The sequence below is a fragment of the Amblyomma maculatum genome, chromosome 3 (genome assembly GCF_055883805.1).
Source record: "Amblyomma maculatum isolate TAMU_Amacu chromosome 3, ASM5588380v1, whole genome shotgun sequence".
NCBI classification, from domain to species: domain Eukaryota; kingdom Metazoa; phylum Arthropoda; class Arachnida; order Ixodida; family Ixodidae; genus Amblyomma; species Amblyomma maculatum.
This window is the reverse complement of record NC_139346.1, coordinates 180,302,626-180,321,181: the sequence shown is the minus strand read 5'-3', so window position 1 is coordinate 180,321,181 and position 18,556 is coordinate 180,302,626. Positions and strand designations below refer to the sequence as shown.

The following is an 18,556-nucleotide window of genomic DNA, read 5'->3' as shown; positions in this document are numbered from 1 at the left end:
AAGCATGGTTACATAAATGGAGTACTGATAAAACCTTAGTGCCATCAAATTAGATATGGCCTCAGCTGTTTTACTTGTCACATGTAGTGGCTGTCCACTAGCACGGACACCTAGAAGTGCAGTACATCTAAGGGCCATAGTCTATGACTGCTGACCAACAAATTGGAAAATTAGAAAGCAACGTGGGCACTATTGCTTCTGAACATTTGACAGAGGATTCAGGCATGAAGTGCATGGTAGCTGAATTTTATATGTTGGTAGAAAAAAATATTACTTCTTAGCAAAGTTGTGAAAGTGTGATATGTTGAAAGGTGCTAATTTAATAACATGAAGAAGCCAGGCCTATATGTGGCTATGTGAAGCTATGCATAATAGTGCAGTTCATGTAGTGGAAGTTGCCACACTGTCTTCTTGTTAAAAGAAGGCAGGTCAACATATTTGAACAAGGGACACAGTTATATCGTTATTTTTCTTCTATCTTATATGTGATTTATGTTGTGAGGGTGATATATATCTTTAGGTTGTGCACTATATATATATATATATATATATATATATATATATATATATATATATATATATATATATATTTATTCTTAGTGTCACATAGGCTGGTAGTTTCACTTACACTACATGTGCCCGTTAATAACATCTTGTGTGGGATTTTTGGCAGAGCACGGCCCCACTTGCAGGCCCCACAGACAGGCCCCACTGTCATCACCAACACAACCAAAATATGTTAAGTTGATTCAGATAGTTGAAGAGGTAAAAGCTACTGTAATACAGTGGCTGATGGCTGTCCACTCCAAAGGTGAGTTTCGAGAAAGCCTTTCATAGCCAAGTGTGGTGCATCACAGCCCTATCATAGCTTCTATTTGCAGCCTCATTGATGGCACCATATGTTCAATGCCAGACATGTGCATGCAGTTGCCATAGTTCACTAAAAGGAAAATGAGTACAGTGTTTATGTTTGAACATTGATCTGAATGGCAGTTACATTTCCGTTGTTTACACAAAGTGGGCAAAACGCGTGTTCTTTGATCTTGCGAACTGACACACATTGGTCGCATAGTCCAGCGAGCACAAATGTTGCTTTTTGCGAGGACTGAATAAGAAGTGGTGGGCTCAGCTCGAGCCCAGCTGCAATTAACCCTGTAGGTTGGAGCAAGCGGCAATAAGCCGACCGAGGTATGAGCACCGGCCTTTAGTTGTGCTACACATGTATGCCAAAAGGCAGGCCACTCAGTTTTATTGAGTGGCTGGGACGCTAAATGCAGGGACGCTAAAATCACATTAAAGGGACTCCGAAACGGTACTTGCGGTAATATTATAATACAGAAATTCATGGAGTTGCATGGAGTTGGTCTTTGTGAGTATTCGAGTCGATTTTATGCTCGTGCGCGTTTTGTAGTCTTAGTAAATAGCAATTTTCATCTACCCTTTCAGCTAGGTCCTCGAGGCCACAAATGGCTCATAAACGAGGCCGTCACAGCAGCTTCGACCAATAGAATCCTAAAAAAAAAAAAATGAACTTTTAGGTACTCCGACTGCGGGGTTGCTTTCGAAACCAAATTCCTGATCATATACTAGTTAACAGATTTGAAGTTTCGAGCGCGCGATCGATGTGACGGCTTGCAGACCTGCGTAGTTGGTTCCCGAGCGTGTGAGGATAGCTAAGCTAGCTCCCGCGTCCTTTCGAAAACCGAAACCGAAAACTCAATTTTTAAAGTTGCAGAATAAAATAGTCATGCAAATACAGTTACTGTCTTAAAAATTGAAATAGCAACAAGTTTAAAAATTTAAGATTTTCTTCATTGTCATGTCTGCCTTCTAAATTAGTTTGCAGGCACGTGAGATACCACAATACCACGTCAACCACGTGTTGCTGCCCTCACGATTCAAATGCAGTCACGTGCTTCCGCATTTTCATTTCGATTCGCTCGTTTTGTATGCTGCTTCGCATGGTGGTTTTGTTACCATCGCTGCGCGCGTTTCCTGTGTGATGCCGAGTAATTGGTGTAAGACATTGCCAGAAAACCTCAATACGAGCGGACGTCCTTCGCCGAGTCCACCTGCGCCAGCAGCTGCGGTAGAGCAGAAATGACACCGAACAGCGCTTGGGATCTCGCGCGTTCGAGGCGCGGGGTCTATGACAGACTCCACAAGATACGCGTGGTAAGTTTGACACGCGGGGTGTAAACGCTTGATTCTGCTGATGTAATTCATTTTGTGCTTCGATTGCGTGTTTATGCTTTATTTGTGCCTGCTCGTTTAGGAGCTGGAGGATCTGAGACGTCGCTGCGGACGAAGTGAAGGCGAAGCCGTAGAGACATTGAGACAGACTTGCAAAAAGCAAGAAGAGGAAATCGTGCGTTTGAACAAGGCCCAAAAGGTACTTCGAGAGTGAATGCTTCAGAGGCAATGCGTGTGACGGGCGCTAATGATCTGCCAGGGGCGCTGGATCTGGCTATCTCGGTAACTTTCTCGGAGCCATGTTCGGGTGAAAGTGATGGTCAGGTGGCTGCCGTGGCGTTAATTAGTTCATCTCTTGACGCCGTGTTCCGCCGGATAACGGTTCGCTATTTGGACAAAGAAGGCAGCAGGACACACTGCGTTCTCGTCAGCATTTTTGCTATTGTGAAATTGCTTACGATTGTTTGTACGTTTATTTATTCACCGTTGCAGGAGAAGGGGTTACTCAAAAGGGGTTAGGAGTGTACGTAAAAGTGTAATAAACTGGGAATATTATATAATTTGGACTACAAAGAACAAAAAACGCTTAATGAAATCTGGGTCCGCATTCCTAGTTCGCGTCGTTTTCGGAAGTGTTATCTCCCTGACCTCGGGTCATCTGATTGGTGGAAACGCCTGAGCCGGAAGTAACATCCGGCTTGGGCGTTTCCACCTATCAGATGGCTCGAGGCTAGGGAGATGACACTTCTGAAAACGGCGCGAACTCAGAATATGGACCATGCCATATTGAACACTCAAAATATTTGATCATTGTACATTAGTTTGTGGATAGGCCGAACCTTTTGCAATGGAAGCAATGCAGTCGGTTCGCTTTTGATTCTCATTAGACTACAAGTTTTAACAATATCCTTCGGAAAACAATTCCCACAAAAGCTTGTGGCAAAGCTGAATGGAATGCGGGCGTTTCACTTAATATGAAATGTTGAAACCGAAATTGTTCTGTAATCTATGTGAAGTGTGATACGGCTGGCCAAATAGCAGTATGTATGCATAATGACTGTGCATTATTTATGCAGTAAGCAGCGAGCCTAAATGTTGAGTGATAATGATATCCTAATGACAGTTAACACCAGAATGTTGATTATAATAATGAAAAATGAAGTATGCTTTGTGATTTTGAACAGCTGTGATGGTGCGTATTAGATATGCCTACTGTAGGGACTAGATAGCAGAGGTATCTTCAAGTTTTGGGTCAATGGTAAGGTTAGTGAGCTTGCAGGTGAGAGTCCATATGCTACAAGAATTTCTTTTTGAGCAGTGTAGCTACACAATTTTGGCTGTTCTTTATTTAGTCTATGTTGACTGAGAGAGCTTGAATGCTAGGTGTACTTTGAAATATTTAGATAAGATGTGTTGTCAAACTATGCCAGTAAGTTGGTAATGGAATAACGAATTTCAGTGCTCGTGGTTATTTTGGTTTGCTCATTGGTCAGAAATGGCGCATCAGGCATTCATTTGGCCTGATCTAGTCTACAGCAACATCCAAGAGTGTTATTTTACTTTTATTTATTTATTTTTTGGGGAAGTGATTTTTGCCTCTCCTATGTCTACAGAATAAAGTCGGTAGGTTGACAAAAAAAAAATATCAGTTTGCGAAACCAAAATGGCACCACTAGGCTGAAGTTTCCAGTGCAGCTTCCATTGCGTACGATGAACTACAAGCGAGGATATGACAAATAGCGTAACATTACTCAAGAAGCTATTCTAAAGCTTCCGAATGCTTTTTAAGGCTCAGTACAAAGACAGCATCTATTTATACTTTTCTACTGCCACAGCTACATATGCCACGAGCAGACGACGTGGCGCAGAGGAGCATGCCTAATGCTGCCCCTTGATTGGCTGAACAGATCTCCTAGTTTCCATCCTGCTGCAAAGAAGTGATGAGGTAGAGTATAGCTAGCTGCACTGTCCTTATTTTTTCCAATGGCCAACAACCACCATCTCCTGATCTCTGCAGTTTTGTAGAGTAGAAAAGAATTAAATAAAAATTAAACTAGTGCAACTTGATTTGTTCCTGGCAAGCCTAGCGAAAGAGTCCTGCCCAGTACAGGTAGGATGTATCATTGGTGATGTTCTGTGGCCTGGTGAGGACAAGTACAGATTCTGCCTTGAAATTGAGGGCTATAGAGCAGGGGTGTGCAAAAAGTACTTTTCCGAAACCGAATTGAATACCAGTAGTGCGTCATTGCTCAAATATTTATATGAACTGAATAATTGACTGACTCCACCAACTCTGCAAGTGGTGGCAGTGCATTACGGGGCTATAACCAGGGATTTGACTTTTGGTTTAAACTGAGAAAAAGATCCGAGAAGTATGCAGAATCCAATTTTTGAAATTGCATGTCAGTATTCCGGGACATGCATGCACGGCTAGTCGGCTATTTAGTTGTCTCACTTAGTCAAAGCAGGAAATTAAAGTATGCCAGATGCATGGCGAGGGCCAGTAATGTTGGATCAGTGTGTTTGAGCATATTGAGGCTGTGTTCTGCTACCTTACGGCCTCTGCAAACTGGGGCGCATCACCTCCTTGCCATCTGCTAGCAAAGCACTCTTGTTTCGTTTTATATCTCGTCTAGGGTAGTTGCTTGGATAATTAAGTCTCTCCAGTGTATTGAAAGACACTGGTACCAAATCATGTATAAGCATTGTGAAACAGTGTGATGTTCTGCCTGCTTGAACTGTCCATAAGCAGTTTTGTTGATGCCATCAACATAGTGCCCCACCTTCTTGCTCTACTCAGCACAAGCTAGCAATAACATGACATTCTAGTTTTTTAATAGAAAATTTCATTTTATTTTTGACCAAACTTGATGTTGGCTTCCTATAGGTGTGTAATTGAGGGTTAATTGACTTTGCATGTTTTTCTGAAAAGGTTCAGATAAGCTCTATGCGACTTTTGACTGAATGGGAATACCATATTATAGTACGGGGGAAAAAAAAACATTCACCTGTATAATAATATTTTCACCAAACAAAAATTGGACGCTGCATTCTAAATTAGTTACTCAAGAATGCCTGTTGAATTTTAGAAAAAATGCCAGCTGCTATTTATAACTTGTGGAGCTTACTGATTGCCACTAGGGCATGTGAGACACGAAATCAGTATAACTGTCTGACCATCATGTTATATGCATGAGAAAATTGCCATTGGCAGCTGATGATAGTGAAGGAGTCTGGTACGAGTCACGAATTTAAACATAATAAATTTTAATTTGAATTGATTTTGGCAATCATGACAGTGTGCTGTGCATGTTGGAGTGGGCATTGTTTCTGAAGCAGTAATCAGAAAAAGTTGTGTGTCAAGCCTTATTTGAACTTCAGCAGTTAATTTAAAAGTTGTTCAAAAACCTGTAAACAAATTTGGTTCATTTTGCTGTATTTTGAGCATACAGCATATGATTCATTCAGCTAGTCAAATAATAGTGTATTCAGTTTGCTTTCCTAAAGTTTCAAGTATTAACACGCTTTTTAGTTATAAGTGCTGCCATAGGCATAAGGAGCTAGCTTACAAACTACATTGAAATTGAAATTAGCTTTGTAATATTATGTCAAAGGAACCTTTTTACTGGGAATAGTAGCACTAAAACCCCCATTCATTTCCTGACCAATCAAGATCTTATATAGGTCTACCCAAGCAGTGAAATATTATGTAGGCCTGGAAGACCAGACCGGGTGTTGTGCTAACACTGTCACTTGTGCAGTGATAGCTGCAATAACTCTGCCGCATGATATAGGAGGAGGCTGGCAGGGTACCATCTTTGTTGCTGGCATCAGCCGCGTAGACTGAAAATGGAGTGAGAGGCACCAATTGAGGGATGTGTTACGGGGCATGAGAGAGGACTGCGCCATTCCTTCCTATGCTTTGCATTCTATGAGAGGAAGGCTTGGTGGACTTGGTTGTCTGTATAACACCTAGCTGCCTCGGTTACAGTCTGCCTGCTTCTCTCTCACTCGTTAATTCACCTCTTACATTCCTCTTTTGGAGAATGAAGATAGTACTTTATACGTCGAGCTGCCTCGGTCGCCTTTTTACTCAGACTATTTGATTTTGGCTATCAAGGGGCTGCTGATTGTGCTTAGAGATATAGAGGCATATCTGTCATTGCACACATATGCATGATGCTCCCAAGTTCCTTCCATTGATATGTTGTAAAATGAAACCTCACCAGCTATCACTGAATCTTGCCTTACACAGTGGTAACTATTCTGTGAAATTTTTTGTCAGTCAGAGCTTTTAAGCTGTTCCCTGTATATGCACTTAAACATTGGAGCTTCTCACATGGCTGTAACGCTGAGTTGTAGCATTTTTTGCCGTTCGCAGGAGGCACAAGAACAAATTGAGTACCTGAAAGCACTTCTGTCTGCAAAGGTGGAAAACAATTGCTCTAAAGAAGCTGGAGCATGCATCGATCACAATGCTAATTCTCAGGTAATGAACAGTTTTATGCTATGTGGTATTCTTCTTTCTCTGCTGTAGCGAGCAGTCTAATTTGTTGTTACTATTTTCATCTCTATTCATAAGATTCTTCTAGTATTGCTTACATGTTTCTCAGTAGAAACTTTGCCTTCAATTTTATTGTTCAGTGCAGCGCTGCGTTTATTGTATCCCACAGCACTCATCCTTTTCAAAAGAATCCCTTTGACATTCTTATCTTAAATTTGCTTAAGCAGTTTACAGATGGCCTCTATATCCTGAAATAAAACAATTCGGTCTAATTTGTACAGTGCTTGTATAGATGGGGCTGATATATAGCTTCTTCTCGTAGTACTGGCATGAAAAATAGGGGATGCATCTTGTGTAAACTCAAGCAATGAAAGAGCAAGACATGCAGCACGGCATATAGTGTAATCCATGCACTGATGGGCTTGAATGTATCAGCACTGGCAGAGTACTGTGTGTTACTTGCTGCAGCTACTGGCTGTTTGGTTTGGTTGGTATGGTTTATGGGGTTTAACGGCCCTAAGTGACTCAGGCTATGAGACGCAGTAGTGGAGACCGGAAATTTCGACCACCTGGTGTTCTTTGATGTGCACTGACATCATATAGGACACTCTCCGCTGACATCAAAAAGTGGCAGCGGCGGCCGGGATTAAATTTTTGCGTCCTTGGGCACAGCAGTCGAATGCCATTCCCACTGCACTACCGTGGCTGGTGTAGCTACTGGCTGTAATTATGTGGCCGTATGCAGTTCTTGGATGGGAAATCTTAGCTGCTTGGCTTTGCATACTGAACTTAAGTGACGCTCAATTGCAGCAGTATGGTGAACAGGGGGAGTTCAATTTCTGGGTGCTTGCATTATTCTGCTTTTGTCATTTTTTGGTGCCAGTACTTGTTATAATCTAACTTCTTATTAGTTCTAACTTTGTTTTTGTACGACTTTAATTTGCGGCCGATTGTTTCATGCCATGATGGGATGATATCCCTTTTCTCTTGGTAGACATTTCAGAGCAAGCTACTGGACCGGTTGTGGGCTGCAGAAAGGCATGCTTGGCTTATGGAAGGGGAGACTAAAAATCTGAACATCTTGTTGTCAAAAAAGGTTCTTCAGCTGAATAAATTGCAGCTCAAGTACTCTGAGCAGTCGAAGGTAAGGGTCTCTTGTTTTTTTAATTAGCACAGATGTGAACTGACAGCACTTCGAAAGTTTCAGATGGTAACAGGTTTTACAAAGTACTGTTTAGTCCTCAGTTTTGAAAGCATTCGTTGCTGCAGTGGAGATGCCTCAATGGGGCCTTAGGCTAGTTTTTAATTGCTTTTTCTTTTGGTATGGATACAGTGCTGCCTTCTTGCTGCCTTAAGTTTCTACTTACGCTTCTGTGGACAGGGCACTTGGTCTGCTTGTGTATTGTGTGCAGCAGCAGTATAGCTCCAACACTTGTCATCCGGAGACCATTCTAGCCACTCTGCGTCATTAAGCCAGCTGGTTCAGTTACTTTGCCAGGCTTGCTTTTGATGCAGCAGCTGCATGAGCAAGGATCTCCAATGTTTACAATTTCTTTAACATTACATCTCCATTGATGAATTCACACTTTCACCTTCTGTTTATTATAATGGACAGAATACTATTTGGAATTGCCATTTTGGTGAGCCATGTGCTTGCTGTTAAGAATGGTCAATCTTTGGCTGTATGATTTAAGTGGGACTGGGATGTATGTGCTCTGGGCATGTCAAGGGAAGCAGCAGGATTTTAATGCAAAGTAAGAAAAACAGCTCCTAACCAACACCATTGACATAACGGGTTTGTTCCAGGGCACACTGGAAAGTATGGAAGTTTTTTTTTTTTTTTTTTTTGACTTGGGTGATTTTGTCACTGGTGGCAGGCATCGGCATCTAGACTGTGGTGACATCTAGCAGGTCAAGGTCAAGCCAATAGAAGTGCAGCAGGGATCAATTTTTCTTCAGGCATAATTTCTCAAGGAAATGAGATTGCAGTAATGTCAGAGTACTTGCTGAGCAAAAGCTTTCATTATTGAAAATGGTGTAGTGGTGAAAACTGTCTTGCAGCTAAAGTATTGTATGAGCATAATTATTCTGTAGTTGCAATTTTGATAAATAGCATTTATGGGCTTTCATGAGAATCATGACATCCTGTCAAGAATTTTGAAATAAGGCGTATGAAATGTGGACCGCAGCCACTTGTGTGCTCATAAATATAGATCTGAAATAAGGATTCCAAAGGGCATTAAAAAGAGCTTTGTACTGCGTGTATATGCTTCAAGATTTGCATTCGGGCAATACTTCCTTGACATTTATTTTTACCATCAAAAAAGCATTGCTATACAGCTAGTTAGGTTCCCTACAATTTCAATCAATTGGGAATTGCTATTTAGAAAAATGCATTATTTCCAATGATGCATGAGATTTAGTTGGTATTAGTTATGGTATCTATTTCTGTATTTTTGTAACACATTAGTGCCTTTGGTAAAGGCAGTCTTACAATTTTGGAAGTAGGGCTGGGGGGAAGCTAAAACTCTTGAGTAGAAAATAGTGGAACCTTATTGGAGCCCACTTTTTTGGTGAGAAAAATTAGGAAAGATACTTGCACCTTAGCTAGTACTATATCAACTCTACAATATTATTGTGTTAATTAGTGCCAATGCAAAGTTACAGGCACAGCACCCGACATTTTTTTTTGTTCTGTAGTGGTACCACGGTAAGAGAAGTATGAAGCACAGTTTTTGAGACATGACACACTCTCTGGTGTCTTATGTTTTGAGTTGTGCACTCACAGCAATGAAAGCGAACTTTACAGATATTGGCAAAGTGGTTTGTGCCTGTGACTGTCAGAGCTGCATTTTGAATAGTTGTAAACAAGTGATTACAAAGCTGGGCTCCTTGGGAATGCAAAATTTCTTTGAAACTAAGGTTGTTCATGAGTGTTTGACTGTTAAGCAAAGCAACAGTGTAGATTGTCCTGTCTGTAGGTCGTATGCTAAGGTAGTTTCTGTAAGTGAGGTTTCAAGAATGACTGTACTTTTTTTGTTTTTTCATTTCCCGAGTGTCATTGCTGCATACAGACCATGCTCTCTAGTCTGACATTTCATGAACGTTTGTTTAATTTGAAGCCTAGGCATGATTTGAGAAATATGTAAATAATGTTGACAGCTTCGTTAACATTAGAGTTGTGGTGTTCAAGGCCTAGCTTCAGCACAGTATTGCTTTTGCTATCAATGTCTTATTGCTATTTTTCTTTTTCAAGAAACTTCTGGAGGCAACAAGAGCACTCTCGACATCAAGCTCATCTAGACAAACGTCCTCATGTGATGTGTCTTACAAGTGATGGCCCACATCAAATGTTATATACTCTACTTTGCTTGCAGAACAGTGATGTTCAATAGACTGCAGGGATTATTCCTCAGGTGTAAAGCTTTACTTTAGTTACAATAATTGTGCCAAAACAGAAATAGCTCAAGGTTTTTTGTAACAATGTTTATGGAATGCAGTTTGAATTGTGGATAGTGCAAGCAGTTAGCAATGTGCAGAGCTGACAGCCCAGTGATGTTCTATTTTATTGAATTTTACTGCTCCAGTTTTGTATCATCAAAGCTTTAGCATGATGTTTATAGTAGATTGTTGGGTCTTTGATGGGCATTTCTTAAGTTTATTGTGTGTTCATAAAGTCACTGAGATACATATGTTTGTATGTATATATGCTGTTGACTTGTTCTCGACTCAAATTTTTTTTAATAAAGTGCTTCTACAATTCCAGAAACATTCAGTGCTTTTTTTCGTGTTTTTTTTTTTTTTAACAGCAAGGGGCACTGGATGTTCTTTCAAGGTGGGGATGACAAAACTAATCTGGGAAAGCCATCAGTACTCACACAACACAAACCAACTGTCAAGCTTTTCAGCAGTCTTGATCTTTTTACCAAGGTCGCTGTCTTGCAAGCGCATTGGATGTACAACGGTGCTGGAACACTTCCTTGGGCATTTTTTCACCACACAACACACTTTTTACCCGGGTTCATTTCCTCATTAGTACTACACTGGAAAGCCTTGGCAAACTCGACCATGTTCTCAACGGCCACATTGCAGCGGTACTCCTCGAGGGAGTGAGAGTCGGAGTTCATAATCATCTTGACGGCCTTGGGGTTGATGTCAGCGCACCACTTGTATGCGCTGCTTATGAAGAAGAGCTGGTCGGGAGTGAACTCCTCGAGGCCCTCCAAGGGTATGTTCTCCTCCTTGCCTCCTGGATGCTCGTCGACATGCAGGCGGTAGGCATGGAACGACTGCCTGAGGCCACCATTGTCTGCAATGTTCTCAGAGAGTGTCTGCTTGCCGTTTAGGTAGCGCTTGCTGTGCGGCTCGTAGATGCTGTTGTACTGGAGCACAAAGCAGTAGTTTTTGAGGATGAAGTTGCTCTTGGTCTCCTTAGTCCACCAGTTGCGCAGGTTGCCACTGTCGTCAAAATGGCTGCCCAGAGTGTCGAAAGCATGGCTGATCTCATGGCCGATGATGGCACCGATGCTGCCGTAGTTCATGGCAGGTGGCAGGCCATAAGAGTAGAAAGGAAAATTGAGGATGGCCGCCGGTATGGTGATGCTGTTGGTAGAGTGCTCGTAGAAGGCATTCAGGGTAGCTGGACTGAAGGTCCAGAACTCTTCATCCCTCGTGTTAGTTTGTCGGAGCAGTGACAGCGAGCGAAATGTGTACACTTCCTTCAGGTCCATGAGAATCTTGATGTAAGGACCTTCGATGTCGGGAATGTCGGCATGAGATTCGTCCAGTTCGGTTTTGTTCTTTATCCAATCTGGGTACGCTACATGTGAGATGATCCTCTGCACTTTGGCCATTGCCCTTGTTCTCGTCTGATCATCCATCCACGTGTTGAGCCGAAGTGCATAGGCGAATGCCAATTTAATGTGGTCTACGACGACTTTCGCATCCTCTTTAACGTAGTCTGGGGTATAGGCCTGGACAAATATGGCACCATATGGCATCGGCAAATAATCTTCAACATCCTTGCGGCACAGTTTTTCTTTGTCCACGTCAGTGAAGTCCATACCAACTTCTTGGCCATAGTTGCTCACAGCTTCCCTGATTTCTCTTGACGAGAGGGGTCCCAGGAGAAATGCAATGGACCATCCAATGAAATCGTGGAACATCTTAATAGTATTGTTTTGGTGCAGCAAGCTTGTGACTAGCCACAAATATCCAGGGCTCATGACAATAATTTCGTCCGTGTCTCGTACCTGCACATTACCTGGCAAATACCTGTTTATGACGGACAGCCAGCGCTTAGTGCTGACTTGTGGCGTCAGGCTTTCGAGGTGCTTCATCTGGTACTTTTTAGGCGGCCATGCGTCTGATCTTCCCAGCACCTCAAAGTGGAAGTGTTTCACTGATGCAATAATAATGGGCGCCATGACAACGTTCTCGGCGAGGGACTTGTAGTTCGTGCTATTGTCTCCCATTATGGAGGCGATCTTCTCGACCATTCTCATAAACAGGATATCCTGCGTCTCATTTTTCGTTTGGTTGTTTGACTGGAGCTGGTGGAAACCTACCTCTAGGTTCTCCATAGTGTTTATCACCAGGACGTTAGTCTTAGTGTCCTCCGGATCGGGGATAACCGAAATGCTGAACAGGCTTGGTATAGACCATCTCAGCGAGAGCTGAACAATGATCTCAAACAAGTCCACGGTGTGGTTTGAGTCCATGGCGGGCCACGGCATGTGCAGGTAACGCAATAATTCTGTGAGCACCTTCATGGAGCGTGTGGAGTTGCTCATTTCGTAGTTTTTTAGGCACTCGTGGTACATGACGGCCGCCTTTTCCAGTGCACCCTGTTTTTCGCTCGTGACGGGCACCTTGTTAAGAGCTTTTCTGATGACCGCGTCAAGCTCTTTGCCCACAAGCGAGAAGGGGCTGCTTCGCACCTCGTTGCGGCGGACGGGGTGCTTGCGTCTCCAGCCGTCGCAGACGAACCGGTAGAAGTTTTTGCATGGGTCCACGCTCCGGTTCAGAGAGCGAGCGATGCTGCGAGCCACTTCCTTGCATACCTGGTTTCGGCACACTTTCTTTTCGGGTGCTTCTCGCGTAAACAGCCGGTGCTGGAACGACGTGTAGCCGCTCACGTACGCCGTGCAGGCCAAAACGCCGGCCCCCAGCAGCAGTACGTAGAACCAACTGAAGCATAGTTTGGACTCCTTGTTGAGCAGCCATCGACTGCCTGGGGAGTAGGGTCGATGTTCCGCCGGCTGCCTTTTGCTGTTGCCCCCGCGGTCACCGGAGCGCCTATGGTGGCGTCGTGAGCGATCATCCTCCTCGTACTCCTCGCTAGTCAAGCCGTTGGTGCTTCGGCTGTTTGAGATGCTGTCGGTGTCGCTGCTGGCTGCGCAAAGGTACACAGAACAAGTGTGAATGGTATGTGCTGAACAGACTCTAGTAAGCGATATAGTTTCTGAATTTAGCCAAAGGGGACTTATATGGTACGCCATATTTCTCACTTGGCGCCCCTATTAGTGAGAAAGCAGTAATCCAGAGGATCAGAGCATAGTAAAATTGTCGAGCTTGTGCGTATGCCCGAAAGAAAATAAAAATCAAAACGCGTGATTTCGAATTTAAATTATGACAAAACCGTTCGTTGTGCAGCGTTCAGTGCGGTGTCGTACCATATTTCGCTCCCTATTTAGCATTTATCTGCTAGTCAAGTTGAACCGTTGAATGCTAGCTTGCTATAGGGAGTCGAACCGAAGGCATATGTACTTCCAATTGTAAGCCAAGGCGTTTACTGCCTTTACTTTCCCCCAAAACCAAAGCAACTTCGTTTCACCTCTGGTCTTGACGACGGGATATCTTACGTTTCAGCTTATTTTGAAGCGAGGCTGCTTTTTAATAATTCTTGCTTTACGAGTACAGTGATATCCAGTGAAAACCTCGCTAGGGTGGCTAAGCTCGCGTTTGAAATTTCGCGCCACACTAAAGATTCGATTCATGCTCAGTAGGTGCAGCCACATTCCAAGGCTTTACGTTACGGAGTTGCTTATGCTACTTTCTTACGGAGAAAAAGAGAAATCAATTCGTCCTTTAGCTTTCTGCATAGTTTACGGTGACGTGCTTCCGTGGTTTCGGTTTCTCGGTGTGGTCGCAATGGCGGCGCGCTAAAATTGATTTTTACCTTTAGTGGCTCTCTTTTGGCAGGGGCCTGGATAAGTTGGTTTGTACTTTAGTGGCGCTGTCCTTATTTTATTAATAGTTGACTCTCACGGGGTATCACGTAATATCGCTCCTCTGAGTCTTTTTTAAAGTTGTCAATGATGGCCACTAAAATGTGTCCGTAATATTTCGTTTGCTCCTGATTTTACTAATTTATTTCTTCGAAATCAGCATGAGAAAAATTTGTATTGTAGGGAAATGTTCTTTTTGAGCCATCAAACGGCTAATAAAGATGCATCACCTCATTAATGTAATCGTGTTCACGAAGCTACTTTCTGCAAATACCACCGGCCCAGCCCTGTCATTGTCGCATGCAACCACCGATGCCCGAGAGGAAAGGTCGCGGGCGGTGGTCGCGCGCACAATAGACTTCCCGTTATCCTACTGTTATCCTTTACTTTATCCCAGTACGTTTGCTTCGTAGGTTCCCTCTGCAGAATTGAATTATAGGAAATTGGCGTGCAAGTAATTCTTCCCGCGCTTTTGTTGGATGTCCTCGCCGCGATTTTCTGGTAGACGGTGGCTGTTTCTTTTTCGTGTAGTCGCGTCCATAATTAAAGTTACGGAGCACGCTTCTGCGATCAAATCCCTTGACGCTTTACGTAGCTAAAGTTAAGAATTGCCTAGCAGATGTTTGCAAATGCCGTCGTTGCACTCGCACACGAACTCGGACAAGCGCCAAGCTTTCTGTGTGATGCGTGGGATAATTTCAAACACCGCGTGCTCCGTAATACCAGAGTCCCTCAATATTGAGGGACTCTGGTAATACTTTGGCTGCACCTGCGCACTCTAAGACAAGCTGCACCGGGCTCTACTAAGTAGCATAGTCAATACATATGAATGAAAACAACGATTCTTTTTACAGGAGTAAATTGTCGCCAGTTTTCACTTTATGTGTTCCAGTAATGCATTAATTGTCGCCAGTTTTCACTTTTCAGTGTTCCAGTAATGCATTTGTAACTTGCAAAAAAGCCTTTATGCCCGGGCGAAGCCTTTGGCAGAGGGTTAGTTGATAGGTGACATGGCTGGACAGCGATTGGTCGGCTGTTAGTGTGACGTCACGAGACTGGATGACGTGGCCAAGCTGGTAGGAGTAGCAGTCAAACGAGGCACCCCTGGATCGACACGCTACCCTAGATACCCCCTATAGGCTACGCAGGCATGTTTGTTCGACCTGGTTTAAGTGGGGCTTTGTATCTGTGTTCTTTTACATAATGCGATAGCTTATTTACAACCGAATGCTATTGAGTACGTGAACTATAGTAGAGGCACAAAGTTTAGGAGTTCTGTTCTCCTCGGCGAGCTTAACAGCAACTAAAAAGATACTGCAAAGTTTCATGAAGTAAGTAAAATCCAAAGAAAACAAGAGCAAAACAGGCTAGCGCACCTAAGTCGCATTTGGATTAGCCAGGTGAATTGGGATCCATTTGCGTTCCGTAAGTTGCGCCTTCTTGCGAAGCCATAGTAAGCAGGAACGTAACGTACACTAGAGAAGGAGTACTGTCTCAGTTTGAAAAAAAAAAAAAAATTGGTGGTAGCTTAGCTTGGTTAATCCCGGATATCAGAAGTGAAAAGTTTCGGCGATGCCATGTCTTAGCTTGTGGTTCCTTGGCGTAGTTGTGGCTTACCTTGTTGTTCACGGTTGCACCTTATAGATATTCCATGGCTTATCGTCACGGTGAAACATTGATTACAGCCGTACATTACATAACATAAGCGCGCGGCAACGAAAGGTCAACCGGCGGAGTCGCGGCGGCAGCGGTAGCTCTGACCACCTGCGCCTCTCCTGTGACGTCACGTGGTTTGCGCATGTTTGCGCATGCGCAGCTGTGGCTTTTTCTAACGACGGAGCACACGCGAGACTCGGGAGTTAACTAGCCTAGTAAAGTTTTTCGCTTCAAAAAAGAAAGACAGTGACTGAGTGAAGGGAAAAGCCCACTTTAAGGAGCCGTATACGCGCTACCTGTTATCTGCCCCTGAAAGAAGCTTCTGGTTTTATATATACCAGTTGTTTCAGCTGGCACACGCAGCATGGTAGGTCTCTTGGTGTGCAGCGATCTAGTACGGTGCACAGTAAGGAGCAGTGCCTCCTTGGAATATCTTCAAGGAGACATTGCTCTTGACTGAAATGCTTTCAGTCATTCAAATGAGTGCGCCAGTGACTGAGGCTGGGCGCACTCTTAGCTTTACTGCACGAGCTGCACAGTAATTCGTCAACTTCAGCTGTGGTTCACAACTGCCATCGTAGACTACTTGCTTGCAAACAAAGCTGTGTGTATTTTCTTGCTCGCAAAAAGCCAAGAGGGCATCAAGGGCGCTTTTCCGTCTACGGGGCGCCTCGCACGTGCTGCCATCCATGATGCCCTATGTTCTTCTAGAAAGACACACCGTGTTCGTAGGAGAGGCGAATGGTTGACAACTGTGGATCGAGGGCAGCGATATTTATGCTGATGTTCGAGGCTATGCTAACGTTTACACAGAACACAAGGTAGGTAGGTAGCAACTTTAATGATTCAAAAAAGAACCAAGTGAGGGGGAGTAAAGGGAAGTGAGGGAGCAGGACGACGATGGGCCCTCAGGCCGCTCTAGATGGCCGGACACTTTTGAGCTTCGGCGACCCCTCGGGCCCAGCTCACTGTCAGAAGCTGTACCTCCGGCAGCGAGCTGCGCAGAGCAGTCTCCCATCGCTCCTGATGTCTTGGCCCTTGCCACGGGGGCTTGGGTTTGTTCGGGCAGTTCAGGAAGACGTGAGTAAAGTCGGCTCTGGTGCTAGGACACAAGTGGCAGTGAGGAGAGGTTTCGTCACGGTTTATAATAGAGAGAAGGAAAGGGGTCATGACTGTGGCCGTCTGAAGTCTGCGCCAGAAAGCCTGGTCGCTTTTGGGAAGAGATTTATGCGGAGGAGGGTACAGCAGGCGGGAATTTCTATAAAATACGGGGAGGTTTTGGTAGTTAAGAAGCCGATCTCTGGCACTGCGAGACGAAGGCACCAGGTCGCTCTCAGCCCGGTTGACGAGTGCTTGGGCTTGGGAGTGAGCGGCCGTGTTGCCTGGGTGTTCGCTGTGCGCAGGGACCCAGAGGAGGATGATGAGGTGATTCGGTGGAGGGGATGATGATAGAATGTTTGCGGCCGGGGAGTGGATTTTGCGATGGGCATAATTACTAATTGCTTTTTTGGAGTCTGAGAAGATATACTCAGCAGAGGAGTGTGTGATTGCTAGGGCAATTGCTGCTTCTTCAGCTGGCAGGGAATCCTGCAAATTTGAAATGGACGCACTGACTATCGTGTTGTGGAATCCATCCACGACGGCTAATGCGAAAGCTGGTCGGTTTGAATATTCGACCGCGTCTACGTAAACTGCCGGAGCGCCAGGAGGGTAGTGCTTTTGCAAAGTCCTGGCTCTAGCTTTCCGTCTCTCACGATTATGCTCCGGGTGGGTATTTTTGGGAAGAGGCGGAATGTAAAAATTGTTGCTAACAGCGGTGGGAGGATTGCGCGTGGCCGAGGTATGACCGGGTAGGTTTATCCCAATTCGGCGCAGAAGAATTTGGCCGGTTTCGGTATGTGAGAGTCTGTGGTACTGACTAATGAGGTGAGCTTCTACCAGCTCTCCTAAGGTGTTGTGAACCCCTTGTTGAAGTAGTTTTTCAGTAGGCGTTGATTTAGGGAGGAGGAGAGCGCTTTTGTAAGCTGTGCGGATAAGTCTGTTGAGTTGCTCGGTCTCCGTGGGTGTGAGGTAGAGGTAAGGGATGGAGTAGGTGATCCTGCATAGGCAAAATGCTTGAATGAGGCGACGTGTGTCTGCTTCCCTCATGCTGCGATGGCGATTGGCGATACTCTTTATTAGTGAGGCTGTATTAAAAATGGCAGCACGATTTAATTTTATGGTCTCGGCGTTGGAGCCGTTGTCAGAAATACTGAGACCTAAAATTTTGATTCTATTGACCCTGCGGATGGGAGTGTCGTTTAATGTGACTTGAATAGCAGGGGGGTTCCGTTCTTTTAGGTCCATGACTATGAGCTCAGATTTAGCTGCCGAGCAGCTTAGACCAATGCTGCTTGCATGCGTAGCAACAGTGTCAGCGGCCAGCTGAAGTTTGTATTCTATTTCGCCATGGTTGCCGGTATTGACCCAGATGGTGATGTCATCCGCATACAAGGAGTGGTAGATGGAAGGAATTTTGTCAAGATCCCTCGCTAACGGGATAAGAGTAATGTTAAAAAGAAATGGGGACAAAACTGCTCCCTGGGGCGTTCCCTTACTGCCTAGCGTGAGAGGGCAAGTTTTTACTGTGCCTAATTGTAGGCAGACGGATCGGTTGCTGAGAAAGGCAGCAACATAATCATGCGTGCGAGAGCCCACGTTTAGGTCGCTCAGTGATTGTAAAATGGAGAGTGGGCAACATTATCAAATGTCTTCGTCAGGTCCAATGCAAGGATAGCTCTGGTGATGTGAGGGAAAACGGGATTGAGAACATCCTCCTTAAGTTGTAACATGACGTCTTGAGTTGACAGGCCCGCGCGGAAGCCAAGCATGGTGGTGGGGAAGAGCTGGTTTTGCTCCATGTATCGGTTAAGTCGATTTAGGATTACGTGCTTCATGACTTTACCTGTGCAGGAGGTGAGAGAGATTGGTCTCA

The 18,556-nt window shown here is 44.4% G+C and overlaps 3 protein-coding genes across 3 annotated transcripts; 1 reads left to right on the top strand and 2 right to left on the bottom strand.

Moving 5' to 3' along the window:
• Window positions 1–1,898: 1,898 nt before the first annotated feature.
• Window positions 1,899–10,466, top strand: LOC146197075 (uncharacterized). The gene is made up of 5 exons (XM_084598807.1): window positions 1,899–2,175; window positions 2,276–2,392; window positions 6,575–6,682; window positions 7,692–7,841; window positions 9,954–10,466. The coding sequence occupies exons 1-5, from the start codon at window positions 2,101–2,103 to the stop codon at window positions 10,032–10,034; spliced, it is 531 nt and encodes a 176-aa protein (XP_084454933.1). The 5' UTR covers window positions 1,899–2,100; the 3' UTR covers window positions 10,035–10,466.
• Window positions 10,467–10,488: 22 nt separating this feature from the next.
• Window positions 10,489–15,948, bottom strand: LOC146197074 (neprilysin-1-like). Its single transcript, XM_084597122.1, has 2 exons — window positions 15,921–15,948; window positions 10,489–13,091 (listed from the first exon to the last, which is right to left on the bottom strand). The coding sequence occupies exons 1-2, from the start codon at window positions 15,946–15,948 to the stop codon at window positions 10,690–10,692; spliced, it is 2,430 nt and encodes an 809-aa protein (XP_084453248.1). The 3' UTR covers window positions 10,489–10,689.
• A 552-nt stretch (window positions 15,949–16,500) lies between these two features.
• Window positions 16,501–17,928, bottom strand: LOC146197073 (uncharacterized). The gene has a single exon (XM_084597121.1). The coding sequence runs from the start codon at window positions 17,926–17,928 to the stop codon at window positions 16,501–16,503; it is 1,428 nt and encodes a 475-aa protein (XP_084453247.1).
• Window positions 17,929–18,556: the final 628 nt, after the last annotated feature.

Excerpts from the sequence above, each read along its gene's own strand:
- LOC146197075 (XM_084598807.1), top strand. The coding sequence starts at position 2,101 with ATGACACCGAACAGCGCTTGGGATCTCGCGCGTTCGAGGCGCGGGGTC. Across the intron at positions 2,176-2,275 it reads GACTCCACAAGATACGCGTG|GAGCTGGAGGATCTGAGACG; the intron begins GTAAGTTTGACA and ends CTGCTCGTTTAG. Across the intron at positions 6,683-7,691 it reads ATCACAATGCTAATTCTCAG|ACATTTCAGAGCAAGCTACT; the intron begins GTAATGAACAGT and ends TTCTCTTGGTAG.
- LOC146197074 (XM_084597122.1), bottom strand. The coding sequence starts at position 15,948 with ATGCTGCGTGTGCCAGCTGAAACAACTG. Across the intron at positions 13,092-15,920 it reads TGTGCCAGCTGAAACAACTG|CCAGCAGCGACACCGACAGC; the intron begins GTATATATAAAA and ends ACCTTTGCGCAG.
- LOC146197073 (XM_084597121.1), bottom strand. The coding sequence starts at position 17,928 with ATGGACCTAAAAGAACGGAACCCCCCTGCTATTCAAGTCACATTAAAC.